Source organism: Cantharellus anzutake, assembly GCF_015039405.1.
Source record: "Cantharellus anzutake strain C23 chromosome Unknown EI90scaffold_6, whole genome shotgun sequence".
Taxonomy (NCBI): Eukaryota; Fungi; Basidiomycota; class Agaricomycetes; order Cantharellales; family Hydnaceae; genus Cantharellus; species Cantharellus anzutake.
Genome location: NW_024066956.1, coordinates 359,829 through 387,768, shown reverse-complemented (window position 1 = coordinate 387,768; position 27,940 = coordinate 359,829). Strand labels below are relative to the sequence as shown.

At 49.2% G+C, this 27,940-nt stretch overlaps 12 protein-coding genes across 12 annotated transcripts; 6 read left to right on the top strand and 6 right to left on the bottom strand.

Annotated features, from left to right (window-relative positions):
• Positions 1-142: 142 nt before the first annotated feature.
• Positions 143-1,583, bottom strand: EI90DRAFT_2907683 (DHHC palmitoyltransferase-domain-containing protein; the record flags this gene model as incomplete). The annotated part of the gene is made up of 8 exons (XM_039054293.1): positions 143-375; positions 519-610; positions 660-766; positions 818-937; positions 998-1,032; positions 1,088-1,154; positions 1,214-1,440; positions 1,493-1,583. Coding segments are annotated over 8 exons (972 nt in total), but the record flags the coding sequence as incomplete, so codon positions are not given.
• Positions 1,584-1,917: 334 nt separating this feature from the next.
• Positions 1,918-4,561, top strand: EI90DRAFT_2990215 (trafficking protein Mon1-domain-containing protein). The gene is made up of 10 exons (XM_039056084.1): positions 1,918-2,444; positions 2,499-2,564; positions 2,621-2,684; positions 2,732-2,824; positions 2,880-2,973; positions 3,028-3,142; positions 3,202-3,344; positions 3,416-3,835; positions 3,901-4,079; positions 4,136-4,561. The coding sequence occupies exons 1-10, from the start codon at positions 2,060-2,062 to the stop codon at positions 4,392-4,394; spliced, it is 1,818 nt and encodes a 605-aa protein (XP_038921212.1). The 5' UTR covers positions 1,918-2,059; the 3' UTR covers positions 4,395-4,561.
• Positions 4,562-5,727: 1,166 nt separating this feature from the next.
• On the top strand, positions 5,728-7,810 carry EI90DRAFT_3037256 (uncharacterized protein). The gene is made up of 6 exons (XM_039058761.1): positions 5,728-6,291; positions 6,367-6,954; positions 7,020-7,172; positions 7,258-7,425; positions 7,480-7,703; positions 7,770-7,810. The coding sequence occupies exons 1-5, from the start codon at positions 5,926-5,928 to the stop codon at positions 7,648-7,650; spliced, it is 1,446 nt and encodes a 481-aa protein (XP_038921211.1). The 5' UTR covers positions 5,728-5,925; the 3' UTR covers positions 7,651-7,703; positions 7,770-7,810.
• EI90DRAFT_2258444 (uncharacterized protein) lies at positions 7,344-9,799 on the top strand. The gene is made up of 5 exons (XM_039052776.1): positions 7,344-7,425; positions 7,480-7,703; positions 7,770-9,302; positions 9,358-9,563; positions 9,625-9,799. The coding sequence occupies exons 2-5, from the start codon at positions 7,662-7,664 to the stop codon at positions 9,641-9,643; spliced, it is 1,800 nt and encodes a 599-aa protein (XP_038921210.1). The 5' UTR covers positions 7,344-7,425; positions 7,480-7,661; the 3' UTR covers positions 9,644-9,799.
• Positions 9,800-9,993: 194 nt separating this feature from the next.
• On the top strand, positions 9,994-11,709 carry EI90DRAFT_3037253 (uncharacterized protein). Its single transcript, XM_039058760.1, has 7 exons — positions 9,994-10,625; positions 10,688-10,738; positions 10,791-10,828; positions 10,887-10,990; positions 11,046-11,114; positions 11,169-11,543; positions 11,610-11,709. The coding sequence occupies exons 1-7, from the start codon at positions 10,370-10,372 to the stop codon at positions 11,689-11,691; spliced, it is 975 nt and encodes a 324-aa protein (XP_038921209.1). The 5' UTR covers positions 9,994-10,369; the 3' UTR covers positions 11,692-11,709.
• A 219-nt stretch (positions 11,710-11,928) lies between these two features.
• EI90DRAFT_3286106 (isocitrate lyase) lies at positions 11,929-14,203 on the bottom strand. The gene is made up of 6 exons (XM_039067003.1): positions 14,022-14,203; positions 13,781-13,944; positions 13,594-13,709; positions 12,478-13,514; positions 12,286-12,423; positions 11,929-12,227 (listed from the first exon to the last, which is right to left on the bottom strand). The coding sequence occupies exons 1-6, from the start codon at positions 14,079-14,081 to the stop codon at positions 12,117-12,119; spliced, it is 1,626 nt and encodes a 541-aa protein (XP_038921208.1). The 5' UTR covers positions 14,082-14,203; the 3' UTR covers positions 11,929-12,116.
• Positions 14,204-14,273: 70 nt separating this feature from the next.
• On the bottom strand, positions 14,274-16,239 carry EI90DRAFT_2990210 (3-hydroxyacyl-CoA dehydrogenase). The gene is made up of 11 exons (XM_039056083.1): positions 16,068-16,239; positions 15,923-15,963; positions 15,659-15,837; positions 15,412-15,576; positions 15,328-15,357; positions 15,075-15,197; positions 15,004-15,021; positions 14,894-14,948; positions 14,793-14,835; positions 14,677-14,721; positions 14,274-14,571 (listed from the first exon to the last, which is right to left on the bottom strand). The coding sequence occupies exons 1-11, from the start codon at positions 16,189-16,191 to the stop codon at positions 14,417-14,419; spliced, it is 978 nt and encodes a 325-aa protein (XP_038921207.1). The 5' UTR covers positions 16,192-16,239; the 3' UTR covers positions 14,274-14,416.
• A 172-nt stretch (positions 16,240-16,411) lies between these two features.
• Positions 16,412-17,164, bottom strand: EI90DRAFT_2259046 (uncharacterized protein). The gene has a single exon (XM_039052777.1). It carries the CDS (start codon positions 16,925-16,927, stop codon positions 16,445-16,447), a length of 483 nt encoding a protein of 160 aa, XP_038921206.1. The 5' UTR covers positions 16,928-17,164; the 3' UTR covers positions 16,412-16,444.
• On the top strand, positions 17,165-21,448 carry EI90DRAFT_2259047 (uncharacterized protein). Its single transcript, XM_039052778.1, has 10 exons — positions 17,165-17,598; positions 17,743-17,847; positions 17,908-18,234; positions 18,292-18,380; positions 18,434-18,530; positions 18,587-18,694; positions 18,755-19,828; positions 19,883-20,032; positions 20,093-21,135; positions 21,203-21,448. The coding sequence occupies exons 1-10, from the start codon at positions 17,401-17,403 to the stop codon at positions 21,279-21,281; spliced, it is 3,270 nt and encodes a 1,089-aa protein (XP_038921205.1). The 5' UTR covers positions 17,165-17,400; the 3' UTR covers positions 21,282-21,448.
• Positions 21,309-24,953, bottom strand: EI90DRAFT_2966782 (Cullin-domain-containing protein). The gene is made up of 19 exons (XM_039055584.1): positions 24,868-24,953; positions 24,663-24,798; positions 24,561-24,582; positions 24,392-24,507; positions 24,243-24,322; positions 23,861-24,179; positions 23,583-23,809; positions 23,439-23,532; positions 23,257-23,384; positions 23,080-23,187; positions 22,880-23,029; positions 22,644-22,824; positions 22,387-22,588; positions 22,073-22,332; positions 21,882-22,011; positions 21,808-21,826; positions 21,670-21,753; positions 21,577-21,615; positions 21,309-21,524 (listed from the first exon to the last, which is right to left on the bottom strand). Exons 2-19 carry the CDS (start codon positions 24,739-24,741, stop codon positions 21,486-21,488), a joined length of 2,277 nt encoding a protein of 758 aa, XP_038921204.1. The 5' UTR covers positions 24,742-24,798; positions 24,868-24,953; the 3' UTR covers positions 21,309-21,485.
• Positions 24,954-25,367: 414 nt separating this feature from the next.
• On the bottom strand, positions 25,368-26,228 carry EI90DRAFT_2990203 (uncharacterized protein; the record flags this gene model as incomplete). Its single annotated transcript, XM_039056082.1, has 2 exons — positions 25,799-26,228; positions 25,368-25,745 (listed from the first exon to the last, which is right to left on the bottom strand). Coding segments are annotated over exons 1-2 (606 nt in total), but the record flags the coding sequence as incomplete, so codon positions are not given.
• Positions 26,229-26,501: 273 nt separating this feature from the next.
• Positions 26,502-27,842, top strand: EI90DRAFT_3151113 (UbiE/COQ5 methyltransferase). The gene is made up of 3 exons (XM_039065703.1): positions 26,502-27,050; positions 27,111-27,321; positions 27,371-27,842. Exons 1-3 carry the CDS (start codon positions 26,699-26,701, stop codon positions 27,600-27,602), a joined length of 795 nt encoding a protein of 264 aa, XP_038921202.1. The 5' UTR covers positions 26,502-26,698; the 3' UTR covers positions 27,603-27,842.
• The last annotated feature ends 98 nt before the right edge of the window (positions 27,843-27,940 follow it).

The window sequence follows — 27,940 nt, the reverse complement described above, 5'->3', positions numbered from 1 at the left end:
ATCACGACGATGCAACAAGTTCCACAGCCAACTCCCGAAGGCGCTTCTCCGCTATTTGGCTGTGTCGGAATGTCTCCCCGTTCCCTCGCCTTTCAATGCAAACCAAATTAGCGAGATAGAAAATACAAGACGAAATTGTTTTTTACCCTCGACCACCCCAAAGCATCCGTTCAGTCCATATGCGCATTTTGCTAAACGAGACTTGTGATGGGTCGGGACCTCCAAGTGTTTGCCAAATATTCTCCCTCCACCCGAGATCGTATATTCGTATCCTCCCTGCTGCCTCTCGAACGAGCATCCGCTGTTTGCTATTGAGTCCATGCTCCACCCAACGACGCGGTGGAGGCGACGGGAAACGATATGGGTCGTCGAGGACTCTTGAGCGATTCCTCCCTCTAGCTGCGGCAGCATACGGAGGAGGTGAGCCTCTTGGTGGACTTGATGTTGACGTTGGACTAGGAGGAGAGGAAGAAAATGGAGGCGGGCTCGGATCGTGATGGAGTAATCCAGCGTCACACTCGGTCCCATTATCCTCGGCAATCGGACCGATGGGGCGAGGTATGACAACAACATGTAAGGATGAAGGGTTTCGATGGTTGTTTGATTCGTGCTGATCCCTTGGTGAGACGTTGAGCACTGACCGATATAGATTGACGCACCACGTTAGATAAACATGATATATGAAGAAAGGCCCAACGGTCAGTGTGAATATTGCAGCAAGAAGTGCAATGGTTAGGGCGTGAAAAGGTGTGTAATCGGTTTCATCCTTTTCCAGAAAGGATGAGACGTGGGGTTTCAACCTTTTGGAAAACCTTACCAGTATGAATGGCCGGTCAAGATAGTACCACACAGCTGGTGCGGCAACCCAGAATTGGTAAGTAGAGTACAGAGTAGTTGAAAATAAAAAATGTAAGAACGAAGGGTATGTCCGTGCGCCCTTGAGGAAACCATGTTAGGAAAGCAATCTTTGTGTGGCCTCCATGCGACCTTCACGTACAACACAGCGATTGGCCAGCCATGGGCAATGATGATCTATTGAAATAAAGTTGAGTCATGTTGGTGTGCACCTGAAACCAATGCTCCTTACCCATCTTCAGCACACATCGATTGCATTCGGAACAATGGTGAGTTCGTTCTGGTTTTGGAGCCCAGCACTAGAACACACAATCCTCTGTATGATAGCATAAAAATTTCGCACGCAATAACAAGATACCTTTCTGCACCAACGGGGCTCGCCATTTGCTTTTACAGGAATGGAGACGTTTTCAGGCAAAAGAGCCTCAGTCAAACTCATTTCATCTCTTTGGTCAGATGAGAATCTAGCAGCATCCTCGCCCTCAATGGCTTCAAGGGGCCTTATTGGCCCAGGATCACGCGCCAGGGTAACGATGAGTGAGGACATCATCATGAAGATCAAGAAGTAGCTGACAAATAGATGCACTATAAGAGTCACTTAGCCCCAGAAGAGTTCAAGTCCCAAGAGCAAACGTACAGCACAATAGGAAGAGGGAACGCCGCACTATATAATAGTAATTGGTGCAAAGGATGATGATGGATGGTTGTGGTGATATGACAAGCAGGACCAGGACTAAATATTGCGGGGGAGTAAGCCCCGTGCATTCCCCGAATAATAAATATACCGACCCACGAGCAAGATATATGGCTTCAACCGTCTACGTGGTTGTCCTTCACCAGGAACCATACCCTGGCGGCTGTGACTCCTGTGAGCTCTCTCTGGCGGCTCAGAGAATCGGAGAGATTGCATCTCGAAATTAAGGAGCGCCATAAACTTATGGGCCCAACGAGCTCCAAAGGGCGCTTGCTCGCGGGGCGAGTTGGAGGTGAGCTGGAACAATCAAGAAGCAAGGGCAATGCTGTGGCACTGCGCAGGAAGATGTTTTGACATGTTGTCATCGAGGAGTATCGGCGCTTGTCCCGGCTAACTTTTGACGCATTTGGCAACTTTACTGCATCGGAGTGCGAAAAGAGCGACTGGGAGTGATCCACTGGAGGGCTTTTGAGTGCGGACGGCGCTGATCACCTGGATTGTCCGTATAAGATGGCCTCTCTTCTGGGAACGCCATCGACCTCCCGAGCCCAGTCTCCATCGCGCACGACGCCATCTGCACTCAGGACTCGAACCACCAGCCTTCGTCCTGCTCACTCTCATGCATCTATGCGCTCTATGATTCCTATACATCCTTCTAATTCCCCCTTACCTCCCCAACTCTCGAGTTCGATGAACATCCCGTTTGAGCCATCGTCGTCTGGAAGCTCTTCTGTGAATGACTCGCTTTCCACCACACCCGACACTGGGGGGATGGTAGTTCCCACTGCAGAAGTTGAAGAAGTCGATGTGGATGGAGTGGTAGACAGTGTGCGTACTGAAGCTAAAGCCGCATTACGCCAACATCTCCGAGAAACTTTAACGGTGTTAGAGAAAGGTAACTGCTCAGTATCTTTAAGCTCTCCAAGTCGAAGTCTGAGACGCTTCAAAGAAACCCCAACGGCGCCTGGACCAACCCCACAACAAGCTCACATTAATGAATTTAGACGGGACGCGTGTAAGCTTCAAGTTAACGTCCACTCCGGATATCAGATGTCCGACACGAAATTCTAGCGGATGAATTTCCCCTCCGGCAATACTTTGTCCTTACGAACGCTGGAAAGCCTGTATTTACAAGGTACTTCGCTCAAGTACTGGGCATGCTCAATTCGCTGATGACAGCAGTCGTACAACTATAGGGGACAACGATTTAACAAGCGCAATGGGCCTCATCCAGGCCCTCATCTCCGTCTTCGCCGATGACGGCGACAAGCTTCGGTGAAGTCGGAAAGACTCTCATGATCACCTGGACTCTTACATGGCCCGGTCACAGGAGCATCAACGCCGGAAGGACAAGGATAGTGTTTTTCCTGCGCTCTCCTTTATACTTTGTCTGCGTGTCATCGTGGCAGGAACCTGAATCAGTTGTTCGTGTCCTTGGTTTCTTTAACGAAAAAAATTTCTTCTGAGGTCATCTAGAGATCCGTCTTCACCTAGACTACCTTCATCAGCAGATTCTTAGTGTTGTCTCTGGGGCAAGACTGAAACGCATATTTGAACGACGGACGAACTTTGACCTTGGTCGTTTGCTAGATGGTAGCCATCCTGCCTCAGTTTCAGTGTGGTGCCTCCGACAAGCTAACGCGTCACACCAGGCGCAGACGTTTTTATGAACTCTTTGATTGCAAGGTTAGAACAGGATCTAGGCCTCACCACCGGATCTTTGAGTGCAGTGAGGGTTGAGCAGTCCATACGCGCCAAAGCCGGGGACCTACTCGTTCCCCCAAAAGGCATGAAAGTTAGTTCCGACCTTCTCGGTATACCGCTTTTAGTATCATTGATGCTTCGCCCCTTCCTCCACAAACACAGCAAGATATCCTCTATGCCATTCTACTTTCCAAATCTCTCTCGCGTGTAATAACTCTCACCCGGCCAAAAAAGCAATCCATCCACCCGTCAGATCTCCACATCCTTCTCAATACCCTCTCTTCACCATCTTTAGCATCAGCTTCTTCAATATCTTCATCATCCTGGCTCCCCATTTGCTTACCGCGGTACAACCCCGAAGGGTTTTTTCACGTTTATTTGTCGTTCCTCGGTCATGATGGATCTGTTACACCTAGACATTCGGAGGGTGATTCAAATTTGTCGAACGGAGCTTCGGGGCCCTCTACGACACCAGAAACTGGGAATAATGGTGAAGTTGATAATGATCTTGGATTGGTTATCGTCACTCCAAGGAGAGACGACTTCGAGCGTGTCAGATCATGGGCAGATTCCATAGAAGATGTATGGTATCATCACCATCCTTGCAACTTATACACAACTAAACCAATCCGCCTATCTACAAACAGTCACTACGGTCCTCGGGAACGCTCAACTCCCTCATATGGGCTAGTAGACAACATCATTACTCTTCAGCAGACCTGGGCATCCCAAACCTTCAACATTTCCTCTATAAATCAAGGCCCCATGTCCAATTAACCATGCCAGCATGGAGGGCTCCCTACGATCAGCCAGACGACCGTAAACGGTACGTAAAGGGGAAAAAAAGAAAAAAAAGCCACTGACTCATCTATCGCACCATAGACTTATTACGCTCTACCAAAAGGTTCACGACGCCCTGTGGGCCCGCTCAGGCCAAGCCCATGGTCTGCTCAAACTCCAACTTCTCAGAACGAACAAAGAAGTCGTGATGGGATGGGTGACTCAACAGTTCGAGGTGATCGTTACTCTTGTACCGGCTGATGTACCCAAGGCATTGGTTGTGAGTGCTGCGAATGGCGTAACGAGGTGGGTCAAAAAGGAGGAAGGGAAGTTGTTTATTAGGGATGCACCTGTTTTTTAGGCTGCAGGAATGTGTCACTCCGCTCACTATATGAATGGTGGTTCACTCATCATAGTAGAACTCATTTATATAGTGCTTACTCATGCTCACAGTATCTATTGCCACAAACCGCCAAAACAGCCCACCAGTTTTCTTAATTAGATCCCCTTGAGTTCCGGCGAACTGGGTTTTTTTTTTTTTTTTTTTCAGAGGCGGCGCTGCGGCGTTGTGGCGAGGAGGAAATTAAGTATGCTGGACCCCTCACTGGGGTCATGACAATACGTGGCCTCCCTGACAAGTGAAATGGAAGTGAAGAAATAGTATGGTGTTGAAATTTGTACATTAGGTCAATGACAATGGATGCTGACCTGACACTCGAGCCGGAACGTCGTCCTGTGCAAGACGGTTTGAACACACAAACAGAATGATGGAGAACGTGCGGAGAGCCAGTCGTGGGGACGTCAAAGAATGGGGATCTCGTCACTTCTGCAGATGGTAGGCAGGACTCCAGTCTCTATGACTTCGTAATATTAGATTGAAAATGGTGAAGCATGGGATCGCAGCCATTCAGTTTGATCGCTAGTCCTATTTTGTGACTTATTTGACAGGGCCATGAAGCAAAGGGGGGGGGCTAGTCCTCACAACATGGACGCGTGCCCGACACACGAGAGGAAATGGGCAATCTGACAATCAATACACCAATCGAGCTAGGCACATCCAAAGTCAAGACCAGACTGTCACAGCGGCGAGGTTTGGAGGTGGGATCATATTGGGGCTTCCATTCACAGTGGCGACATAGAGACCGGGCACCGACAATGAGGAGATGAGCCCTGCTCATGCACACCGTCCGACTGGTCGGTTGACTCGGCATTCAATGCCAACTAAGCGCCGCACTGTTGGCTTGCAGGCGAGCGCATTTAGCCAACGAGAGGCATTTCAGCTGACATGTTGGTGGCTCTATACTAATAGAGGCTGGTAACCTGCCTAGCAAAGCACGCACAGCCGTTGGGGGCAGTCATCCTTAATTGCCATAGGGATTCCGTGAACCGTGCGCATCTTCGCGAACATGAGAGTGCTGACTGTGGCTGCACCAGCGTGGTACTGCTTAATGCTCACACCACTGGCACTTGCAAGATAGAAGCCAGCCATTGCTCTGCCTCTTACTCTCTGCGTACCATAGTACAGCCTAATTCATATTCGCCTTTCTTCGCAAGAAGCATAGGCAGCTGTTCCAATATTTGCGGCACTGCCAAAGCGGCGCCAAGCCGGTCACAATGGACAAATTACGAAGGATATTCCCACGAATATAATATACCGATTACGTATGCGCTCCTGACTCAACTTCTAGGGCTCTCCCAAACTGGCGAAAGCGTTTATATGTCTTATTCGCATCCCACGACCTCTGCTGTGGTTGCCCCTATCAGCATTGCCCCCTTTTGGGATTCCACGATATGTATAGAACCCCAGGAACAACGGCGTTCCTGCTCTTTTGCGCTCAGCGACCCCCATTCATCGTATTCTCAAGATCTGACTCGCTTTCATCATTGGGGACATGAAATTGGCAGAGCTGGGTGTACTAATTCCTTCTTTGCCGGAGACCGTCGCTAGCATTACTGCGGGCGCGCTTAACACTGTGGCCACTGCTAAGGATGCAGAGGCTGGTCTGCCTGCCAGGCACAATAGTACTGTTGCGGGGTCTCTACTGGTAGATATAGATAATCACATCATCGGAACATGTGGGGCAAAAGAACTTGCTGTGGCAGCCGCCTCTACTCTTGTTGCTTTGAAATCTGACAATGTTGCCGATGCTGCAGGTGATGCTATCAGTATTGGTATTGTTGCCCCTACTGTTGCAGCGCAAACTCTCCATTCGAACTTCGATGCGGAATCAGGATCTCTCATAAGCGCGCGTTCGGAGGTGCGCATTTTTCTCCCTCGCCACATTCAGGCTTGAATTTGAAGCACCATTGTATATTGGGTACTGAAAATGTAGGAAAGCACTCTCCTACCAGATAGCTCCTGTGGGTCCGCAATGACATTAGTTCCTTCCACGGATGTTACGTCTCCTTTGGAAGAATGTGACTCTCCAACTGAGGAGGACGTTTCAATCGAACTTAGGGCCCCGCTGGAACAAGCCGTCCGCTTCCAAGAGTGCCAAGACCCAGAAGGACAGGGAGAACAACATCCTTCCTCAATTTTCGCTGAAAACGCCAACACAGCCAACATCACCGTCGCCGATCCCGCGCTCACGACAATCCCTATTCTCCCCTCCGCCGAAAATACCCGCCCAAGCACTTCCACGAAGCCTCCTTACTCCCTCTTCACTCTCCCTAAAACATGTGTCCACATCCTTTCAAACCCCTGCCTTGCAACAGCAATCGTCGTCACATTCCGTTGCTTCGGACAAGTGGCAATGGGGATCGTTCATCGATTTGTCGTTCTTGAACTTGAATCCCCTCCATCTTCTCCTGTTTTCGAGGAGGAAGAGATGGAGCACAAGTGGGTTCGATTTGATCGGAGGCCTGACAGGAATGTGCCTCTTGCCAAGATTGTAGCAAGTGGGGCACGAGCAAACGACTCGGTACGATCCTTGCTTTTTTCCTTCTCTTGACGCTTTCCTTTTTCTAAAAAAACCTGCCTAAATAGACCGTGTTCGGACGAACGAAGGAAGACGTCCTTTTCAATTATCCCGCTACGCTCGAATGTCAATTCCGTTTAAAGAAAACCGTCCAACTTCAATCTCTCGTTCCATTCTTTCACATATTCATGCAGACCGTACCGAGATATCGATTTTGGAGGGTGCGTTCCGTCATTGTTACCATTCCCGCCCTTCCAGCTCTCCACCCATTCGACTGTGACTAAACATTTTCCTTTCTCTAATCAGGAGAACTGCTGGTTCTTAAGTTCCCTCATCGCAGGCTTATTGGTCCGTCTTGGGGATGGACAGTTCGAATTTGGAAAACTTATCTATCCGAATATCGCGCCTGAATTAAGAAGGTATCTGTATTTGAGGTATTTGGTTGAGACAAACGCTCCGTTAGATTCATTGACAGTGGGTTCTTTCAGTTTGTACCTTCGTGTCATTTGTTTTGACGCTCGTTTTTAGGAGGTGGAGCAGGTGGAGTCATTGTTGATCAAGTATCATCCTGGGAAGCAAGATGGTGCTGCACTGGTCAAGCTAGTACGTCGTCCCTATCTATTGAGTAACTCAAGCGTGTGGTTTCAGCCCGTCTCGTTTGATAGAAGTCTGGTGCGCTGGTGCATGACAGTGCGTTGAATGTTTCAGGGATGACGATTGCTAGTGTCAGGGAACGATTTGCTATCTTTGGAGTGAGTTTGCTCCATTCAAACCTTTTCATTGCGTCTGGAACTTATGGTAATGTTCATCACAATTAGCGCCACTTTCTTCGGAACATCTTGCATCTCCCCCGACCGACCCACTCTCGAAAAACCGTTGGGTTTGCGAAGATGTTAGCTGCTGTTGCGGGAGATGCATTCATGGATGATTTGCATTCCACTGCACGCAGTGCATCCTCCGAGGCAGTGATGATCCTCCGATCGCTACTTCCGCGTTCATCACATATGGAAGTGATTCGATCGACTCCTTTACTTGGGCTCAAGGTCACGAAATTGCTTTCTACGTCGGGGAAGAAGACAATTCAAGGAAATAAAGACGGCCGTTCCCCTACCCAAACGCCAGCGTTGCCGGAATCAGAACCAGAAACACACGAAGACGACGAACTTCTCTTTGCCCTAGCAGAAGCATACAACGGTCTCGGAGACGCTCAAAAAGCGATGCGGCAGTGGGAACCTGCTGAAAGGGCGTACGAAAATGGTGTTCGAGTCCTTCGAGTCCTTTATTCTCGTCGACCTAAAGAATTTTTGAAACCATTATGCCTCCAATTGAGTGGATTGGCGATGACGAAACTTGAGATGAGGAAATTTGATGAATCTGCTGCGACGAGGGGTGAGAGTATTGTCCTTAGGAGGCAGGTGTGTGTCGAGAGTGTCAGGAGTCAGGCAGGGAGGGAGATGATGAACAGGGCGTTGGGTCCTTTACCGCCTCCTGACTTCTCTTCGCCTTCGGGGCCATCGTCATCCATGCCTGCAACGAGCGCGACAGACGCGAGGGGTGCAAGAACAGCGGCGACAAATCCGGCTACTGCTGTTCGAAGCCAATTTGATCAATGTATCGCATTTTGCAAATCGTTGTATCAGGAAGCCCGAGGGGTCCATTTCGTGGATCAGGAATGTATCCGAATTCGACGAATGTTACATCAAGATAATGACGCACTCCATCGTGAACATTTATCGAGAACGTTACTCGCTCATGCTCAGTCGCTTCGACATGTATTCTTGTCTCAGGCCGATCGTCCCCGGACTTTTTTCTCGAGCTCTGCCTGGCGGGCTGACGAGGGATCGGAAAGTTATCCAACGGTAACGAATGTGGAAGAACCGTTATTAGAGATGGAAGATCTCGTGCGAGCTCTAAATCAGCAAGGGTGGAACTTAGCCACCATGGGACGTTATCATGAAGCAGCGGAGGCATTCGGCGAAAGTGTCAAAATTAGTCACGTCCTCCAAAGCCGAGATCCATCCCGCATAGGTGCTCAGAACTTGCCGTATTCATTATGCGCATGGGGTGATTGTCTTTATTCCTCCGGCCGATCTTCGGAGGCCGCACGCGTGATTGGTGAATCTGTCGCTCTCTCAAGAAAACGGCATGATGGATCGAGCTTCTTGGCGAATGTTCTCGGGTCATATTGTAGGGCACTTAGAGGTGCCGGGAAGTGGAACGACGCTGAGGCTGTGGGGGTTGAGTCAACTGAGCTATGGAGGAGATTATATGGGGCTGATCCGCTCGGCAAGTATGGTGCCAAGATTGCGTTCAGCAATTTTGCTTTGACGATAACGCTCGTCTATCAGAAGGTAGGAATCAATTTGATGCACCAATGGTTCACTCATAAGTTTTCCATGAATCTAGGATTTCGATCGAGCTTTGGTTACCGCTCAGGAAGCCATTAAGGAGCTAGGCCGTCTAATGGAAACGGAACTTGTCATTCCTCGAAGCTTGAGCGAGCTTCCGTCCATTGTGGAAGTGGCTACCACTACGAAGAGTCTTCCTGGCAGCCCTTGGGTCGTAGCAAACATGCATGGAGAATTAAAGGAGCTTGTCATGGCGCTTACGGGGTAAGCAATGTCGACCCCGATCCTTTGGACACTGATACTGACCTTGGCCTGTTCCTTCTAGAATTAGCTTTCCCCATTAGGCTCAAAGTGGGAAGGAGACGGGAACACAACTATGCTACGATGTCTACATAGATGGGATAATTCACTAACTTCGCGCGTGTTGTCTATCGCGCCAATCAATAGCAGTGTATACATAGCTCTACCTGAGCGCGCACAGCCGTACGTTTCTAGTGGTTGAATAGGCAGTGAAGCGCACAAGTGCTCACTGAACGGAGGTCGCGTGTTGTCGATTTTCGGACATGTCCCTCCGCCGTGCCAGGCAACCCGACACCAGCACAGCATGAGTTAATAAGCGCGCTTAGTAAAGGATCGGCAATGTTCCTTCGAGGAGTCTAAATTTCGCGGTACCGCAATATGGCGGAAATGGCTGTGCAGATCTGTTTTTCTTGGTCGAAGAACCCAGCCAGGGTTCTACTCAAATTTACCACCCAGATACCCAGACACACTTATCACCCCATTAAAAAGAAGCTGGTCACCTGCCTACATGTGTGGAAGACGCACGTTGTGGATGGCGGCACTGCCACGTTGAAACGGGGCCGGGACTCGGGAGAGCCTTTCCTCCTGAGCAGGTGACTAGCCTCCACAGCGATAGACGCGGTCTCTTACTAGCTCGCTAAATTGTCTTAGGGGAGTAATTCTCTAAAACGCGCGACCTAGTTGCTGTGCCTATTCTCCTCGGTATAAGTCGGAGTGTGAGGTGCATCGTGGCGCAGGAAGCCGTTTCGTCTCACTTGCAAAATCCTACCATGACAGTGTTATTTCCTACGAACTGGCTCAGCGCAGTGGTTTCCGCGATTAGGAGGCCGGTCAGATTTATTACGACCATTTTTTGGTTAATTGCATCTGTCGTCTTCTCATTGCTTGCACCATCTGTCCCCCACTCATCATCGAACAACCTCAATTTCGGCCGTCTCCCATCCCCTTCACCATTGAACAAAATCCTTCCCACTTCATTGTTAACTTCTGGAGTACGCCCAAAACGATTTCACTCTCACAATGACAGTACGTATCACGGCTACTCGTTCTTATGAACCACCTCATCGGTACTGAGGGCATCCTTGCAGGCTCTAGAAAAGTTCCAGTGTACCATGCATTAAGCCTTGGTGCCGGAAGCAGTGAGTATCTAATACCTACCTTCATGGCTATCACCGCTCATCTTTTCTGCAGTCGAAGCTGATGTTCGAGTTGTGAATAGTTCCTTGCTGGTATGGCGATTCGCCTTGATCTGGCATAGGGTTAAGCTAAACCTGATCTTTTTGAAAGGTGGGGTGGAGTAACGATCCAGACGTCACATTCGTGTCTTCGTATGTGAAGCCTCTCGAAGCCCTGTTAGACGCGTGTAATTCAAAGGCTGGGGGACGCAAAAGGTGAGTGGATTCGAACGCTGTTATTTGGGGAGACACTGATTCATTTTTGCGTCAGGGGGATCTATGACGTTGCTCCCGAGCTACCGCTTCAGTTAATGATCGATTTGAAATCGGATGTTCAGGTGTAAGCTGTTCGATCTCCCCACGTCACGGATGACCTTAAAATCGACTCCATTAGATCATTTCCGATGGTCTTTGAGGCGCTGGAACCTCTCAGAAAGAAAGGATATCTGACCACATACTACTGTCAAACGGGACAGATTCATTACTCTGCGATAACCGTGATAATCACTACTCATGCAAACGTATTCGAACTAGTTGAGGCACTCGAAGCACGGGACATGTTTATGGACGCTCCGCTACTAAACATCAGGGATCCATCTCTCACTCCAACGATCAGCCCTACAGCTCACATGTCCTTCATTCGTCACTTTGGGAACGGATGGATGATAGGGCGGCACCGTCAGGAACTGCGGAGACTCATTGATGCCGCTCATGAGAAAGGGATCATGGTTCGTATCTGGGATGTTCCCAATAGTCCAAAGTGGTTCAGGTGAGTGCAGCCCGTGGGCTGGCAGAGAATCGCTACACCTCGCCTAAATTTTGCAATGCATTCTAGAAATCGGATATGGAGGATGCTGTTAGATGAGGGTGTGGATTGGTTGAACGCGGACGATATTGACGCAGCCGCTGCTTTCTGAGTCTGGCATCACCATGAGGTAACGAGTCAAACAGCTGTATCATACAGGAGGCTTTTGGGCTGTATGCCAGCGAGCCACTAATTAGCAACCAATAAAATCAGTTGTTACTTTTACTGCAATGTCCGAGGTGTCTTGAAAACCAAGGACTTCTACGGGAAAACCAAAGCGGATGTATTGTGTTTGGCCCCGATCCTTCCATGCCGCCTCAAAGAAATAGGCTGAGTTATTTACGCTTTTCATTGGAATCATCAATTTGACGCAGAATTCCAAAGGAATTCACTTTACATCTTTTCGATATTTTCATTGATATGTACATTACACACAGAAAGATGAATCGAAATAGAACGAGCTTCCCTCCAAAAGGCAAATCTGTATCACTGTGAAAAATCAATAGACATCGTCGATAGTGGCTGATCACGTCGACCCTATTTTTTCTTGAACTGATCTTCGGTGACACCCTTGCCCATAGCAGCAGTAGATGAAATGCCCCCAGTGATGGTCATGAGCAAATTGTCAGCGTATTCAGCCCCGCTCCACTGTATTATTCATGGTCATAAATGATTGTTGACACTCAAGATCAATGAAGCCACTTGCCGTCTGGTGAACAAGGACATCGGTTCCCAGCTCGCGCTCCGGACGTTGAACAAGTTCAACGTATGCCTTCATGCCTTCTTTTGCGAACCTTTGAGCGAATAGATCGCTGATAAACGCGTTGGAATGCAAACCGCCAAGCTACAGAACGAAAAGGGGTGAATACTCCTAAGGGGTATGCGGACGCCAACTTGCCGTGATAAACTGCCAAACAAAGCCGAGTTTTCCAAGCTGCCAGACGTAGTCCTTCATATCCTTCTCGTTCAAACCAGCAGCTTCCCAATTGAAGCTCGGACTCAAATTGTACGCGAGCCATTGACCAGGAACGGCAGCCCTCACACCATCGCTAAACTGTTTCGCCTGGGACAGGATGGGCTTCTTGGTTTCCATCCATAGTAGATCCGCGTAAGGTGCAAAAGCAATGGCACGGTGGATCGCGCATTCCGTCCCTCCTTGATAACGGTAGTACCCTTCGCGCGTACGAGGAGTATCCGAATCCCAGAAGGGGATGGAGGATGGGGGAAGGTTCCAAGGCATACGGGTAGCAACCTTCTTCGCATCCGAAATGGAAACTTTTGATATGGCTTTTCGGAACTCATTCACACGTGTGATTGGTGACTTGGTGTGTCTGGCGTACGCATCCGTAAGAATATCAGGGAAGAGGGCGAGGCGTGCCTCAGCAACCCATTTATCTTCGATTTCCTGCAATTCGGGGCCTTGGATTCCTCGAGCTTCTGCCTGTTGCAGAACTTTAACAAGAGGTTGCTGGTTGGGGTTCGTGGAACCAAGGATGAATGGGTGGTCGCGTTCGTCGATATTGGTAGTAATGAGGGTCGCAGCTTCAGAGTCCGTACGCGCAACGACAAGGTTCTCTACGCCCATTATGTCGTATTGCAACCGGATGGCAATGAGACGGTTGATGTGCTCCTGAATAGGTACAAGCACTTTTCCTGCCATGTGTCCACATTTCTTTGTCCCCGGAGCCTGGTCCTCGATGTGAATACCCGCCGCACCCCTCTCGACAAACATCTTAGTAAGCTTGAGGACTGCGGTAAGACCTCCATGACCCGTGTCGGCATCGGCAATGATCGGACGAAGATAATCGATGTAAGGGATCTTGGCCAATTGTTCGGGAGGCAAGTTTGAGCGCGCTTCACGTTGCTTGCGATCGTGGAATAATTGAGCCTGGAAGAGGTGCTCGACCTTAAGTGGGACGGTGTTGGAAGGATAATCTATTGATTCGCACGGGTAATTGGATGTGTGTACGGATCGTGATTGAGAGATCGGGAACAAGTTGACACTCGAACGCACCAGCAAGATCAGGGCCTGGCTCATTGGATGAGGAGGCAGTCGAAGAGGATTGCCACCCCGAAACATACACAGTCTCAAGATACTTGGCCATTTGCGTTATTTGAACAGGGTCGAGGCTTAGGTCAGGATCGAGCGACATAGAATCAGCTCCGAGGAAATTGTAAGGATAACAAGAGTCGAAACTTACGCTCCGTAGGTATGAGAGGGAGTACCATCCTTCGCGTGCTCCTTCAGAAGCCTCCACAACTTCTTTCCCTGGAGGTCTGACGGATAGTTGATTTTGATGGTGCCGCGCTTGGCCACAACCTGCTGTGCGGTGTACGGACGCTTAACACGGGAAAAACGTGGTGACTGGGCGAGACATTTGAGATATGCGAAAGCAAGTTTTCCCGCTTAGAATAAATTATGGGGTTCTGATCTATGCATACCTTCCACCAGCGTTCAACCTCTGCCACCTCTTGTTGAAAGCGTTCTTGCTCGGTAGACATGGTTAAATCTCGGATGTAGGAGGAACGACAAGGGGAAAGGATGATCTCAAATGGTGGAAAGGAGAGGTACTTGTACTAATTCGTGCGCAAACCGACTGAGCCATTCGGGTACTTCAAGTGTTGGAGTATTCACGTGTCAATCCGGCTATGTCAGATCGGGTTCCCACTTGCATACTCAATTTGGGTTCACTGAAACATCCTATTACCGAAAGAAGGTACTGGGCATAGTTGTTACTTTGCAAACATGATGGAGAACGCATCTCAGAGGCACAAGCACCATCATCTAAATCTATAAAAGGTGTCCTTATCGAGTCTAGGCCAAGGAATTTCATTGATCAATATTTGAAAAACCCCTCGCCTGTTTTTCTCCCCAGCTTCTTGGCCGAAACCAACTGATCCAACAATTCCGATGACTTGAGCATCTCCTTCGGAATTGTCGGATCTTCTGTCTTCTCCATCCGCTCCCTCCAAGCGTCAACAATACGTTTGGCTACAATGTCACAACATGGGATCGATCAGCTCATCTCTAATCATGTTCATCTTTGCATGCATACTTGCACACATTAATTTTAAAAATCCACTTGCACACACTCACCGGTATCCAACCCTACGAGATCTGCTAATTCTAATGGACCCATGGCTATGATTGTAGGAGAACGATGGATACTGTGTTATTAACGAGATCCGAACGCCGAATTTGAACATACACACGGTAGCCTGCACCTAACTTCATCGCCGTGTCAATGTCCTCAGCCTATTGATGAACACATTTAGAAGTCAACGAGAAAAGCATCATTTAGGCTATCACAGACCGAAGCATCTCCCCGCTCAAGCATCAGAATTGCATCGCGGAGGTACGGAACTAATCTGAAAATTAAAACATGAGTCCAAGAATGGTGGGAATCTCGAGTGCTGGACGTACAGCCGGTTCACAATAAACCTTCGATTGGTTACGTGAGTGAAACAAGCATTGGCCGGTGCACATCAGCTTACCCTGGAGTATCCTTGCACGCGACTGCTGTCTTCTTGATATTCCTCCCATAATCGATGAAGGCATTGAATGTTGCGTCCGAGGTGTCCTTTGTTCGTATGATTTCCAAAAGCTGCATCTTCGTGCTAAGGTAAATGAATACATGGAGGTGCGCAAATGTTGGTGATAGTTATTGCGAAATTACGACTTGCTTACACAGCTATAGAGCAAATGTTCCCGGTGATTCACATAGCATCAGGGGATTTGTTGAATGACTCACGATTAAAGAAATGCAAACCCCCGAAGCTGATATAAACCCATGAGCTATTCGATGCAGGATGCTGGCACGGGGATGCTTACTGCTTCTTACGCTCGTCGCTAAGCATAGCGCCAATGTCAGTGACAGACAGGCTACTTGTATTCGTAGCAAGCAAGCAGGACTTTTTCGCGGCTTTGTCGACAGTGGAAAGCAATTCTTGCTTAATTTTGAGGTTTTCAATGACGGCTTCAATAACGAGGTCTGCGCTGGAAATTCGCAGAGGCGCCCCAAAGCCAGAACTAGTTAGTTTATATTGGGTGAACGGTATGAACCACCTCAGCAACGCACTCTTCCGCGGCTTGTTCGGGGTCTGTGGTTGTCTTGATCCTGCTCCGGAGATCCCGCACATACTGATCTTGCTTTAAGGGATTATCGTTGAACATCCGTTGAGCTGCCTTCGCCCAAGATTTGATGATATCATCGAGGCCCTTTTCAACCAAGTCTTGACCTATGTCACATAGCACCACCTTGCGAGTAGGTAGACCATAAAAGTGTAATATAACGGAGTAAATGCCAGTGTCCGTCAGTTATTAAATTATCATATGCTAGTACCTTGTAGCCACTTTGTGCCGAGACCTGTGCTATTCCGGTACCTGGGGGCGGGCAAGTTTGAACATAATGATAGTGGGGTTAACGGGACAACGACACATTTAATTTAGTTGACACCCTCAAAGGCAATCCCCAAGGTGTTTCGTACCCATCAAACCGGCCCCGAAGACTGCAATATTCTTTACAAGGAACTGGGGGGACGAAGAAGCAGAAAAACTGAGTGGGGAGAGGTGTGCTACCGTTGCAGCGAGTCTCTCCGTTGGCGACGACATTATGTACTTTAGTGGAGAAATTCGAGCTGATGTCTTCGAGGTTTGCACTGCCTCATTTGTTCGTATCAAGGGATCGGTCATCGTGAAGTCGGTGATAACATTACCCGAGTTTGATGGCGACATGAAGATTAGCTATGTGTACACACAGTGTAAGGGACGGCAGGGGTTAGATCATTCACAGCTTTAGACAATATGCAAGTTGTCAGTGATACGGGGGGTGGCGTCGATTGGGGGTGGGACCGAACTCTGGAGGTTATAAAACCCCCCTGCTGGCGATCAGGGCTACATCTTGCAGGCTTCCCTGGTCAGTGCCGGATGTCCGGGGTCGGGAGTCTTCTTTACCTTGGGATGTTACAATGCCTGCGAGCATCCGGGGTGAGATCATATGCCGTGCACGGACTTTACAAATCGCCTCCTCCTTGGGCTCAAGAGGCGAGGGACCGCGGTGGTAGTGCGCTCTAACTGCGCTCTTTTCGTCAGCCTGTTCGGCAAGATCACATGGATCTGGGAATACACCAACTGAGAAATGCTTGGAATCGCACATTGGGCTACTTCGTGCTTCATGCAGGCCCGTTGGTAATTTCCACGGCCTCCAAACCGTTGTGTTTCCTCTTCCCCTTCCTGGTGGGGTGTTGGGGCGACGGCATGGATAGACGGACCTGAGCGATACTGGAGACACGTTGTCTATCTCGTCAATGGAGCACTCCAGCAGACGCGAATGTGATGGGGATATCATACCTTAGCGGTGTCATTCCGGTTACGAATATGTGGACTCTAGGCCCTGAAATACCTAAGTTACATGCCCTTCTTGGTGCCTGCAACACTTCGATTACCGCTTTGTTGCTTAAGCGCTTCTCCCGAGTCGTTTTCGGTCTCTCTGCACGCAGTTATGGGGTACTGAACACTGTTGGACATCACTTCCGACAGTTCATGGTTCTCTCAAACCATGGGTCAAGTACATTATACCCACTTCCCCATCCTATGACCGCCCGGTTTAGCCAAGGAAGGTCCGGTGCCCCCCGCTTGTCATTTCGAGGCTGACAAGATAAGAGGACAGCAACAAAAAGTGAAGACGGGGGGACAAGCGCCGCGAGTTGGCTCGGACCACAGAGGACAGGATTCTAAGTTGAGTGGGTGGACGGTTGGTTTTGTTTTCGGAGGCTCCAACAATATGAGTTCTGAGGAAAGACTGGCGCACGAACGTATATAATGTGGGCTAGAGAGAAAAACCAGGAACAGGCCTTTGTTTACTGCTGTGTTGGTCGAGCTCGAACAACCCCACATCAGGTCGTGGTGCCAAACCTTTCGCGTGTATTTGGTGGACCATTTGAAAGCCATCGGGCCCTTCAAGAAGGGCCCCAAACAGGCTTCGGTATGCTGAAACGCAAAGAACCTGACCGGATCGAGGTGGGCGTAATTGGAAATCGTGTGACATCACGTTGTAACTGACGGGCACTATATTCCGCGAACGATACCTCGAATAACGCGTCAAATCTCCGGCTCCCGGGCTATGATTGTGCCCATCCTCTCATTTTATTTTACTACACGTAGAATTATGAGATTCAGGGTCTTCTCGGCCGTGGTGGAACTTCCCAAGTTTATCGTGCTACCTGTCGACGAGGGAGACTTCGAGGGCGCCAAGTCGCAATTAAAATAGTGGGCGATTTCTTCACGATCGCACTGACCTTCTGCTATTTAATAAACTATACACCTCAGGTCCCAGTGTCGGCTTTGCCTACTCCGCCTCACATCTCGCATCACGTCAGGTCCACCGCACTGCATGCCAAATTGCATCATCCATCCATCATTTCCCTTCTTTCTAGCTTCCACACGTCTACTGAATACTATCATGTTCTAGAGTTATGTGCAGCTGGGCCTCTGTCTGGATATTTAATGGGTCGCACATCTCACAGACTGACAGAAGGTGAAGCCAGGGGGCTCTTGAGGCCATTAATCGATGGTTTGCTTTACCTGGGAAAGCAGAAGGTCGTCCATCGAGACCTCAAGGCTGACAACATTCTTCTCACTGAGGACATGCGGCTGGTGCGTTGCACAGCACCTCAAGACTTCCATCACTATTCATTGGACTCATCGCCGTAGAAACTGGCAGACTTCGGATTAGCCACTCAGCTGATGCCTCCTGCTTTCAAGGCCACCACCTTTTGTGGAACACCCAATTATTTGTCCCCGTGAGCTGAACAATTCATTTCTGCGCCACCTGTTTGTCTCATTCAGTCGATAGGGAGGTTATCGCACATCGTCCTTATGATGCCATGGCTGATGTTTGGGCACTAGGCTGCTTTATGATATCTATCCTTACCGGAAAGCCCCCGTTTCAGGCATGCATGTTTCCGTGTGATGGGGAGCCTTGGTTTGGTAATCGAGAATTCTGCAGGGTCTAACAATAGAGGCCACTCTTGCAAGAGCGTCAAACGCAAGTTATGTCCTCCCGAAATCGTTGTCACCAGAAGCTTCCGATTTGATCAGGAAGTTGCTGCAAATAGTGAGTAGTTAGGACTGTGGTAGTCATAGCATATTGACCAAACCGGATCAGAAACCCAAGGATAGGCTTACACTATCGGAGATTCTGGAACATCCTTTCTTCCACTTATCTTTTCCAGTCACCACACTATATCCATCTGTTGTGTCCGGGCATTCCACTCCTTTGGCTGCGCCCGAGAGGGACATACTAGGATTGTACACCGCAGAAACAGACCTCCCTTCAACCGAGATGCGTCCTAGGTCTGCAACCCTTGGTAATCCTCCGGGTAGACTTAACACCGTCTTTCTTCGGCAAACTGGAAAACAAAAACATAAGGGCTCGGGCAAAAATGACAGACAGCTCCTAGATCGTCCTGTGCTCGGTTCCATTGAAAATGCAACCCCCATACGCCCTTATTCAGTGGGTACTTGCGGAGAGTCCGTGGCCGCAGGGTGTCCAGACCGCAAGCCACGAAAACGCACATCCCAGGCGCTTGGTCACGGTGGGGGTCCTACTTCCCACTGGCTCCGCCCATCGAGGTCTTGCATAGATCCAGCATTCACATCCCATGCCCGTTCATCACGTAACACCCGAACTGTCAAGCGCGTCGCATCGCTAAATACTGCCTCTGACTCGGCCATCGCTGCTCCAAGTGACCCGGGGCTTTACGCTCAATCTTGCTGGGCTGAGAATCCATTGCCACCTGTCGGTGCTCGTAGTTCATCCATGTTGCAAACTGCCCCCGTACGGCCCGGTATGCCTAGCCAATCATCAGAGAAGACCACCCGAAGCAAAGATAATAGGGAAAAACCTCATGGTTCTCCAAATACGCATGATGGAGCTCTGCAGGTCCATGAAGCGAAAGCTAGCCTTCCGGCTCGGCCAGGACAACGACACAAAATCGGTTCATTGAATGTCGCTCTTCCTGACCCGGGGTTGCTCTCGGAGGCTAACGCTAAAACTTCTTCCGAAGGCAGAGGGCAACCAACCCCAATCGATCTCACATTGTTGCCTCCCAAAGTCTACGAAACTCCCCATGGAACGATAACTATCTCCGATCAACCACGCGAATTGCTCGTTGACCTGCGAAAGTCGGAACGAGCCGCAGGTAGGGCGGGAAAGGAGGTGTTGAAGATCAGCGAGAATGGCATGATGGTGTGGACGTTCTTTCTTTGACATTTTTATTACGATGAACGTTGGAGGCGATAGGTCACAGTTTTCGAGCTCTTCGGCCATAACAGTCTTGAGGGCTCGTCGCTCCCTAAACAGTGGAAACTAGACAACCTCCCAAAGAATTATCTCAAATGGTATCGCTTTGCGGGCCGCTTCATTGATATGCTGAGGAGCCGCACCCCTAAGGTCAGTGAGAAAGTTGTTGCGCCCTTTTGGTCGCCCGCTGATCAGGCCCCATCATTTCAGTTCATATTTTTCACGCCTCGTGCAAAGTGCACCGTTATGTCTAATGGGCCGCTGCCAGATGTGGAACTCACCTTTCCTGCTTGTGGACCCGGCGTGAAAGAGACCAAGCGGGGAGCAGCTGTCGCTGATCTGTTCCCTACCATGCGCATTCGATTGCTTCGTCGAACGGGGCACGTCGAAGTATATAGATCTATTCACTATGTCAGTCAACCTACCCTCACTGCCAATGTCCCAGGCTTTGGGGAAGGGGAGTGGACAAAACGAGTTGCGGCGATTCCTAATGGGGGTCACTTATCTGAAATTCCCCTCTTTTCTGCTTTTCCGGAGGAGCGCGAGGGCCTTACTCACATGGATGAATGTCTCTCACTGTGCTCCCAACTTGAATCACTTTCATTCAGCCACCATAACGATATGGCGAAAACAGATGATCGGCCACTCTCACCTCCACTTCAGGAAGAGTTGTGGAAGTCGCTTGCTGAAAGTACCACCTCTTTCGGTACTACAACCCTCCATGCTGGTGTTTGGGCAGCTCTTCGTGAATCTTCTGCCGAAGACCATAACCGGGACCAGCAGCTCATGCAAAACTCCCCCAAGAGCGCGCTAGTTCGGGAGGTACGCCGTCGGTTGTCCTCATCTTCCCGTTCCTCTCCACCCTCGGCCTTGATCCAGGCTTCACGGAACGAAGAATCGTCTCCTTTCAATGGACATTCGAGTGGCCAATCGGGCCTTGAACACTGGTTTCAACACCGAAGGAATCATCTCAAAGCTGGGGGGCCACGTCATACGCTTCCTCAGCTTCTAACCCCCTCGTCCTTTCATCCTGAGTCAAATCAATCCTCGCTTATGTCGTCGGGACATCGCCCACGGGGCACTCAGTCTCCGGAAACTCGCTTTATTCCTGCATTGGGCTGGTGTTTGAGATACAGCGCAGAAGACGGCCACACAATTTATAAAGTGATGTTCCTCGATGGGACCTCGCTGGAAGTAGACCAAAATGATTCTTCCGCTCTTCTGACCGACAGGAACGGTCAAGCCTCCGATAGGTGATTCTCATCCTGGGTAAAAAAGTAACTTTTTGACCTTACGTTTAGGATATCCCTCGCCAATAAGTTGCCTCCCAAATTGCAGCGACGCTTCACTGTATTTCATGAGTTTTTACGGCTTTACGAATAGAGCGAGTGATTTCTGAGACCGAATGAGCTTCTAGCCGGCCAATCCGTGCGTGATCCTTAGATTAAGATCGAAGGAACGGTCTCTCTGTTGCAATAGAACTAGATTAATGTAGGTGCAGATGAGACATGTACAAGAGGTGAAAATGGTGATCAAAGCGAGCCTGTTGAAGAGGTGGTAAGCAGAGACGAAAAATGGGAAACTAACACATGCTGCGCCCCAATCAAGCAAGGTAATTGAATGTATCCTTTTCTTTCTCGTTCTGTGGATTTGGGTGTTAGCAAGAAGCGGTCAAATGACTGAAAGTGACATACGCGCTCAATGTAATCCTTCTCCAGCAAAGTCTCAATAGCCTAGAGTGAATTCGTGTGAGAGCGGAAGGGATATGGTGAGAGAAAAGATTTCACCTTCTTGATATCTACAACCTTGGGGGTGAACCTCGAGGCCAGCTGATTGGTCACCTCCGCAATAAGTATCTGATTCTTCAATGTCTGCCGACGAAATGAGCAAGAGCACATCTGGTTTATAGGAGTACGCAATAGTACCTTGCGAGCTTTCATAATGCTATCAACGAGGCTAGATATCAGTAACGAGGTTTAAAAACGAACAATGTACCTACCGAACTATAGTCGCCTGGATGACATATTTACGGTCCTCGTCCACGGTTTTAAGAACCTCAGACTGCTCTGCCTTGACTTCCGCTTTGATCGGTTGATTGAGGTTCACTCGAATCTTCTTTGACTTGAAGCCTGAGGATGAAATGATGTCACATACGTTCATAAAAAACCTGTGAAGAGGGAAAACTCATACCGGGGTTGTAATCATATTGCTCTGGCTCCTCATTGATGAGGATCTTAGCTTTCACCAGTGCCGCCAGAATCTGTAGCAATGTATCCTTGGGGAGCGCGGTGGCAGCAACGAGTTCCTCCAGGGACATCGTGTCATTGTGATTGTATTGAACGAGAACAGCCGTTTGGTACGCGCTTGTCATCAGGATATATTTCTGATTGTACCCGCTGGTACGCAGCTCGTTCTTGGAGTAATTCCATAACCACGTCAGTTTTCGCCCCCTGTGCGGCAAGAGTGAGGGAAGAATGAGATAAGCTGCAGTAAGTGGAACATACGAGTGCTTCTGCTGATAATATCGTTGGAACCGCTCATAAGTCTTGGACAGATCTTCGGGGATGTTGAAGTTATGTGTTGGGGGCGTTAGCGGCCAGAAATTCGTTCCTAGCACCATGACGACGAAGTTTATATCCTCTGGGTCTGGAAGGCTCTCCTGTTTCTCTTTGAACTGTTGGGTGAGATCTTTGCTCAAACTCATGTCTAAAATGGATTGTCACTTCAAAGGCTGAGCAGAGTGGAAACAGATCTGACGCACCAGTGAACATGCGTTGCAGCTTATTCGTGTATTCGAAACCACAAGCCTCCTTCAACTTCGAGATCATGCTAGCTTCAGCCTCTTCGGAAGCTGAGACGCCATGAATGAGGCGTTTCGACAGCTTCGTGCTGTAAAATGTCTGAAAGACATCCTTATCTTCGATGTACTTGAAGAAAACCATCTGACGCCAGGAGGTCAGCAAGCATCCCGCGGGTAACTTAATCAATATGGCTGACCACTTGGTTAAGCGCTTCCTCGAGATCCCCTTCCTCGCTAAGCTTATTATTCTTGCGGAGCAGCGCATCCGCATGCTTAGCGAGCAATTCGGGAGATTTAGTTGTTGAGGTGCCTGTCGCAGCGTTCTTGTTAACAAACTCTTTGCACGCCTAGGGTAAGAACGTTAGAGAGCAAAGAACATGAGCAGGTGCGAACATACTCGATCGAGACTAGCGACAAAACCAGCTTCCCCTCTGAAGCTCCGGTTGACAGTGTCCGAGTTCTTCTTGTGCACTTCCAACAGGGCATCGACGTAAACTTTGGGCTCCTAGAAAACGAAGCCTCATGGTAACGCTTAGCGCATTACGAACAAAACGCATCGAACCAATGTGTCTACACCATCCTCGGGTATTATCTTCGACACGGCGCCAAGGCCGGAGGCCTTCACGTGTTCTTCAAACTTAACACGGAGTGGTTCTAGACCATCCGGGATCCTTGAAAGGAGGGCGTACATTCGCTGGAGGTCTAACATTTAAGTTACGATAAGTAGATAATTTCCAGAGCACAGGATGTACGCACCCTCGTCCTTGTCGAAGTCCAGTAGATTCTGGAAATCACTAATCAGGAATTCCTTGTGGTCAGATATCAGCCGCTCCTCGCATTTGCTTAAAAGCTAATCAAGGAATCAGATCAAAACATTACGATGTCGTCAAGTCGGCTGACCGTCTTCCGGGTGGTGGTGCTAAGGTATCGCTCTACACGGTCTTCCTCCTCCCGAAGACGATCCTCGGCTTTCTTCATGTATGCGCTCACAGTATTCTCGGAAAGGAATGCTTTTGATTCTATCTGGTAGTAATCGGAAGTTGCGGCAATAAATGGTATAGCAAAATGTTGCCTGTAAACATCGAAGTTGGCTTTATTCGTATCGGTCTCATCCAAACCCAGTGACACTATAGACGAGCATTAGCCACGGCACAAGTAGATGGACAGCAAAAAGGTACCAAACGAATCGATGACTTTCTTGATAAGCCCAGAGTCAATAGTTTGACCATTCCGCTGAGCCTCAATCATCTTTAGCACAGCGTTTGCTAGCTTAGCATTCTTATTTTGTATAGGTTCGAATAGGTTCGTTCTCCATTGTACAAGCGCCAGAGTGTAAACCTGGTAGACGCCCTTGCGTCCCTCGTCCTTTTCACGCTTTACCCAGTGACGATTGAGATAAGTGAACAGACGGTTCACATAATTAGCCCCGGTCGTGTACCGATCCCATTCTTGGGCATAATATCGCAGGAGAGGCTCATCCGAAAGGTTTTCCGTGTGCTAAAACGGAGAAAAGGTGAATTGACGGCATTGGCAGGAGCAAATACAATGAAGGGAACTTACGCTGCGAAGACTGACAAGGTGCTGGTTAAAATAACGTATCAGATGATTGTAGAGGTCGGACCCCATGAGATTGGCACCGGCTAATTTACGGAAACCAGAATGCGATCAGAATGATAATTACACAACTTCTGAGGAACAAGTATACAGACTTCTTCCACCGAGCGTGCTCTGATCGAGATTCCCATGCATTCGTGATGAAGTACAGTAGTTGTAGGCAACAGTGTAGAGCGACATGTATTTTTGATAGTGCACGCCCTCCTTTAGCCTACGCATAGTAGCATCAACAACTGCGAAACATCAAGAGACAATTCCGATTACCGGGTCATTATATGATCGACACCTGATGACACGAGGAACGTCAAGGCGATACGGTCAGATCCGCCCCCACCACGACAAATGAGTGAATACGGAAACACAGACCTTCTTCCAAGAAGGCCCAGGTAGTGGCAAGATCTGCACTCGCAGGCGGCATTGCTCCGACAGCGGATGCTTGTGCCATGGTTGAAGCGCGAGGGGAGTAAGGGATTGGTCAGATGTCGGGGAAATTATGATAACTCTGTTGCAGCATCAGTATCAAGGGTCGAGAAGCAAATACGACGCGTCGGCGCGATTCACCGTTGCTTACACGATTGACAGGTTTCTTGCGAGAATGACGGTGACACTCGCTTTCAAGGAAGTTGGGTAAGAAGGGTGTGGAATCGACCCGGAAGCAGCCGAACTTCTTGCGGCACCGCATGGGGAGGTAGCTCAAACTCACATGTGCCTGTAGGCGTAAAGGACAACACAGTAATGAGGACAACATACGGTGCATAAAGCTGGCACAGGGGATAATACGTATGTACATGTTGCCCATGCAAGGAATTGTCCGACAACAAAAAATCCGAATGAAGAAGCTATTTGATGTTGCGAAGCTGGAAGTATTCAGCATGGCAGTAAAATGTGAAAGAGTATCTTGTTGGCTTACCCTAGCGGTGGTAGTATCAACATTGTAATTGAGCTTGCTAGTCTTGCTAGCAATGTTGTCTATGCGAGCGTTCTGTGAATCAAGTTCATCCCCAGCGGCAAGAGCTAAATTCTTGAGGTTCTTAACGGCACTCCCAATGGAATCCAAGTTGTCCTCTATTTCATCTTCAAGCTCGTCATCCGACGCCGTAGCCTCGAACTGGTACCGCTTCCGTTGCTGCTTTCTGGCCTCAGAGCTGGGGTGTCGGCGCCCACCGATCCCCTCATCCTCATCACCATCGACATTTGAGGCGTATGCGTGTCCAATGCGATTCTGAGTCGCGCGGACATCTGACATCGCTTTTTCGCGTTCGTGCTGTTGTTCGTCGTAGCGAGACTTAATCTTTGCTTCTTGCTGCGCTCGCTTTTGGTCCTTGTTGAACGTAATGGCGGGACGAAATATGGAACGATTCAATTTCTTCAGTTCGTCGGTCCTATCCTCTGCCCGCAGAGCATGGACTTTGCTCATGTCGACGTGACGCTCTGTGTTTGCCAGCTTCTCTGAAAACGAATGTAAACTTCACAACGTCATGTTTGTGGCGAGATCCAAGAACCTGACTGATCTCCAAGCTTGGCGAGCGTATTCCCGGCGGTCTCCTCAGCCTCCCGGGCAATGCGAAGAGCGTTACGGGTGGAATTTACAGATTCTTGCTTGACAAATCTCGTCTGTTGCTTAATTCCTTCAACATCCTCATCTTCTTCCTCCTGTGTTTGGAACTGGCGTGGCTCATCCCCAGTAGCACCTCCGGGGGTACCAAAACGATCCGCGCGATCGTCAAACATATTTCCCCCTTTCCTCTTGGTTGGATCATAGCCAGAGAAAAGTTGAGCCCTGTCCGCTTCAACATTTCCGCCACGCGCATATGGATCTCCCACAGCGGCACGGTTATAGCGGTCAGGAAGAGGGGATGCTGACGGCGCTGAGCCAGTAGGTGCACGAGAATACGGATCCTGTTTTGGAGGAGAGGAGTAGGGATCTTCGTCACCGTAGAGGCTGGGAGGTGCAGTCCGATAGCTAGGCGGGGGTTGAGGGGAAACGGATCGACCACGCGATCCGCCACGAGACCCTAGAAGCTCATTGCGAGCAGAGTCATTGTCTGCTGGTGGAATTTCTAACTTAGACTTATTGCGAGAGAAAAGAGGCATTGGTAGTAAGCAAGAGATTCGTCTGACTTGATGGAAAGGATGCTGTGAGCTTTGTGGAACGATCAAGGCCGTTGTCAGTTTGCCCAGATCACAGCCTCCCTATGGGCCCCGACGTAAACAAGGCCCAACAACGTCATGAACACTTTGAGAAACTGCCCGAAGCGTTTGCTAGTGCGATCGCCTCGTACTATTGGAGCCGTCACCAGATTCAATCACACTCAACAACCTGCGTCAAAATCACCCGAAACAACGCATTTCGGATATCGGACAATTAGGACTGAAGAGAAGGAGTCTTTGGGTAGTGTCCAATGCCATCCATTTTGGCAGGCACAGGCGTGATGTTCCCACTAACATTTGCATATGTAGTTCGCGATATCTTCACCTCTGTTTCGAGCTCGTATGACTTGATGAATGATGCTATGTCTTTGGGAGTGCATCGTCTGTGGAAAGATGACTTCATTTCGCTCCTCGACCCGGGTTCAGGCGGGCCGATTGAAGTCCTTGACATGGCGGGAGGTACTGGGGACATCTCACTAAGGATCCTCGATCATGCCCGGACAAAATATTATGACCGGGAGACACATGTCAACATCTGCGACATCAACCCCGACATGCTGGAGCAGGGCCGTCGCCGCTTCAAGCAAACGATGTATCACAACAGTGAGTGAACAGACATACAATATCATCATAGGATATGGAGTACTGATTCCTTATCATCAGCCCCCCAGGTCTCATTCCAAGTAGCAAATGCCCAGGCTCTGCCCAAGGACCATTTCCCGAACAATTCTGTAGACCTTTACACCATTGCCTTTGGGATCAGGAACTGCACTTCCATACGTGACGTGCTCAGTGAAGCACACCGGGTACTAAAGCCCGGCGGCGTCTTCGCATGTCTAGAGTTCGGGAAGGTGGAGAACCCATTACTCGCATCGTAAGTGGTCTGCGGGTCCCTTCGACGTGAAATTTATCCGGATCTTCAGTGCCTACGAGCAATATTCATTCTCAATCATCCCACTGCTTGGATCAATTCTCGCGTCAGATCGCGATTCGTATCAGTATCTTGTCGAATCAATCAGGCGATTCCCGCCGCAAGATGAGTTTGCACGGATGATTCGAGATGCGGGGTTTCACATTGGGCCAGAGCGAGAGGGTGGTGCTTGGAGGGATTTATGGATGGGTATTGCGAGTATCCATACCGGGGTGAAGCTGTGATTTCAGGCCCTCCTTGCGGTTTCGTCGCTTTGGGACACGCTTCGTTAGCCTTGTGCATCTGTGTGCACGAAAGAATTTGAGTGGCATTGAGTTTTAAATTTACTTCGCCAATGTCAAACATTAAAGGGGGTTTGATATTTCGCGGCTTAGGATTCGTGCTTGTACAGACATTAGAAAGACCCTCGGACAGGCATTAATTTCCACTGTCTGACGCAGTCACCAATTGATAGAAGCAATGACACTTGTCGGATGAGAACCTTGAGTTCATGATCCGCGGCTTTCAATAAATAGAGAGCAACCAGATAGAGGGAGCGCTTCCCTGAGTGCAGGGTTGAACC

What these genes read in the sequence shown, in the direction of transcription:
- EI90DRAFT_2259046 (XM_039052777.1), bottom strand. Translation starts at nt 16,927, where the DNA reads ATGATATCCCCATCACATTCGCGTCTGCTGGAGTGCTCCATTGACGAG.
- EI90DRAFT_2259047 (XM_039052778.1), top strand. Translation starts at nt 17,401, where the DNA reads ATGTGGGCTAGAGAGAAAAACCAGGAACAGGCCTTTGTTTACTGCTGT. An exon ending in GCCAAGTCGCAATTAAAATA is followed by an intron (nt 17,848 to 17,907) that starts GTGGGCGATTTC and finishes TATACACCTCAG; the next exon opens with GTCCCAGTGTCGGCTTTGCC. An exon ending in ACACCCAATTATTTGTCCCC is followed by an intron (nt 18,381 to 18,433) that starts GTGAGCTGAACA and finishes TTCAGTCGATAG; the next exon opens with GGAGGTTATCGCACATCGTC.
- EI90DRAFT_3151113 (XM_039065703.1), top strand. Translation starts at nt 26,699, where the DNA reads ATGCCATCCATTTTGGCAGGCACAGGCGTGATGTTCCCACTAACATTT. An exon ending in GCAAACGATGTATCACAACA is followed by an intron (nt 27,051 to 27,110) that starts GTGAGTGAACAG and finishes CCTTATCATCAG; the next exon opens with CCCCCCAGGTCTCATTCCAA. An exon ending in GAGAACCCATTACTCGCATC is followed by an intron (nt 27,322 to 27,370) that starts GTAAGTGGTCTG and finishes CCGGATCTTCAG; the next exon opens with TGCCTACGAGCAATATTCAT.
- EI90DRAFT_3037253 (XM_039058760.1), top strand. Translation starts at nt 10,370, where the DNA reads ATGACAGTGTTATTTCCTACGAACTGGCTCAGCGCAGTGGTTTCCGCG. An exon ending in AAGGCTGGGGGACGCAAAAG is followed by an intron (nt 10,991 to 11,045) that starts GTGAGTGGATTC and finishes TTTTTGCGTCAG; the next exon opens with GGGGATCTATGACGTTGCTC. An exon ending in TTGAAATCGGATGTTCAGGT is followed by an intron (nt 11,115 to 11,168) that starts GTAAGCTGTTCG and finishes CGACTCCATTAG; the next exon opens with ATCATTTCCGATGGTCTTTG.
- EI90DRAFT_2258444 (XM_039052776.1), top strand. Translation starts at nt 7,662, where the DNA reads ATGACGATTGCTAGTGTCAGGGAACGATTTGCTATCTTTGGA. An exon ending in AACGATTTGCTATCTTTGGA is followed by an intron (nt 7,704 to 7,769) that starts GTGAGTTTGCTC and finishes CATCACAATTAG; the next exon opens with CGCCACTTTCTTCGGAACAT. An exon ending in TAACGCTCGTCTATCAGAAG is followed by an intron (nt 9,303 to 9,357) that starts GTAGGAATCAAT and finishes CCATGAATCTAG; the next exon opens with GATTTCGATCGAGCTTTGGT.
- EI90DRAFT_3037256 (XM_039058761.1), top strand. Translation starts at nt 5,926, where the DNA reads ATGAAATTGGCAGAGCTGGGTGTACTAATTCCTTCTTTGCCGGAGACC. An exon ending in TCATAAGCGCGCGTTCGGAG is followed by an intron (nt 6,292 to 6,366) that starts GTGCGCATTTTT and finishes CTGAAAATGTAG; the next exon opens with GAAAGCACTCTCCTACCAGA. An exon ending in GGGCACGAGCAAACGACTCG is followed by an intron (nt 6,955 to 7,019) that starts GTACGATCCTTG and finishes CTGCCTAAATAG; the next exon opens with ACCGTGTTCGGACGAACGAA.
- EI90DRAFT_2966782 (XM_039055584.1), bottom strand. Translation starts at nt 24,741, where the DNA reads ATGGCACAAGCATCCGCTGTCGGAGCAATGCCGCCTGCGAGTGCAGAT. An exon ending in GCACCACCACCCGGAAGACG is followed by an intron (nt 23,533 to 23,582) that starts GTCAGCCGACTT and finishes TTCCTTGATTAG; the next exon opens with CTTTTAAGCAAATGCGAGGA. An exon ending in TTGTCGCTAGTCTCGATCGA is followed by an intron (nt 23,030 to 23,079) that starts GTATGTTCGCAC and finishes TTCTTACCCTAG; the next exon opens with GCGTGCAAAGAGTTTGTTAA.
- EI90DRAFT_2990210 (XM_039056083.1), bottom strand. Translation starts at nt 16,191, where the DNA reads ATGTCGTCGCCAACGGAGAGACTCGCTGCAACGGTAGCACACCTCTCC. An exon ending in CCCGAACAAGCCGCGGAAGA is followed by an intron (nt 15,577 to 15,658) that starts GTGCGTTGCTGA and finishes GCGAATTTCCAG; the next exon opens with CGCAGACCTCGTTATTGAAG. An exon ending in TCTCGTAGGGTTGGATACCG is followed by an intron (nt 14,572 to 14,676) that starts GTGAGTGTGTGC and finishes GTGACATTGTAG; the next exon opens with CCAAACGTATTGTTGACGCT.
- EI90DRAFT_3286106 (XM_039067003.1), bottom strand. Translation starts at nt 14,081, where the DNA reads ATGTCTACCGAGCAAGAACGCTTTCAACAAGAGGTGGCAGAGGTTGAA. An exon ending in TTGTTTGGCAGTTTATCACG is followed by an intron (nt 12,424 to 12,477) that starts GCAAGTTGGCGT and finishes TTCGTTCTGTAG; the next exon opens with CTTGGCGGTTTGCATTCCAA. An exon ending in ATGTCCTTGTTCACCAGACG is followed by an intron (nt 12,228 to 12,285) that starts GCAAGTGGCTTC and finishes TGAATAATACAG; the next exon opens with TGGAGCGGGGCTGAATACGC.
- EI90DRAFT_2990215 (XM_039056084.1), top strand. Translation starts at nt 2,060, where the DNA reads ATGGCCTCTCTTCTGGGAACGCCATCGACCTCCCGAGCCCAGTCTCCA. An exon ending in GGAAAGCCTGTATTTACAAG is followed by an intron (nt 2,685 to 2,731) that starts GTACTTCGCTCA and finishes TGATGACAGCAG; the next exon opens with TCGTACAACTATAGGGGACA. An exon ending in TTCCCCCAAAAGGCATGAAA is followed by an intron (nt 3,345 to 3,415) that starts GTTAGTTCCGAC and finishes CCACAAACACAG; the next exon opens with CAAGATATCCTCTATGCCAT.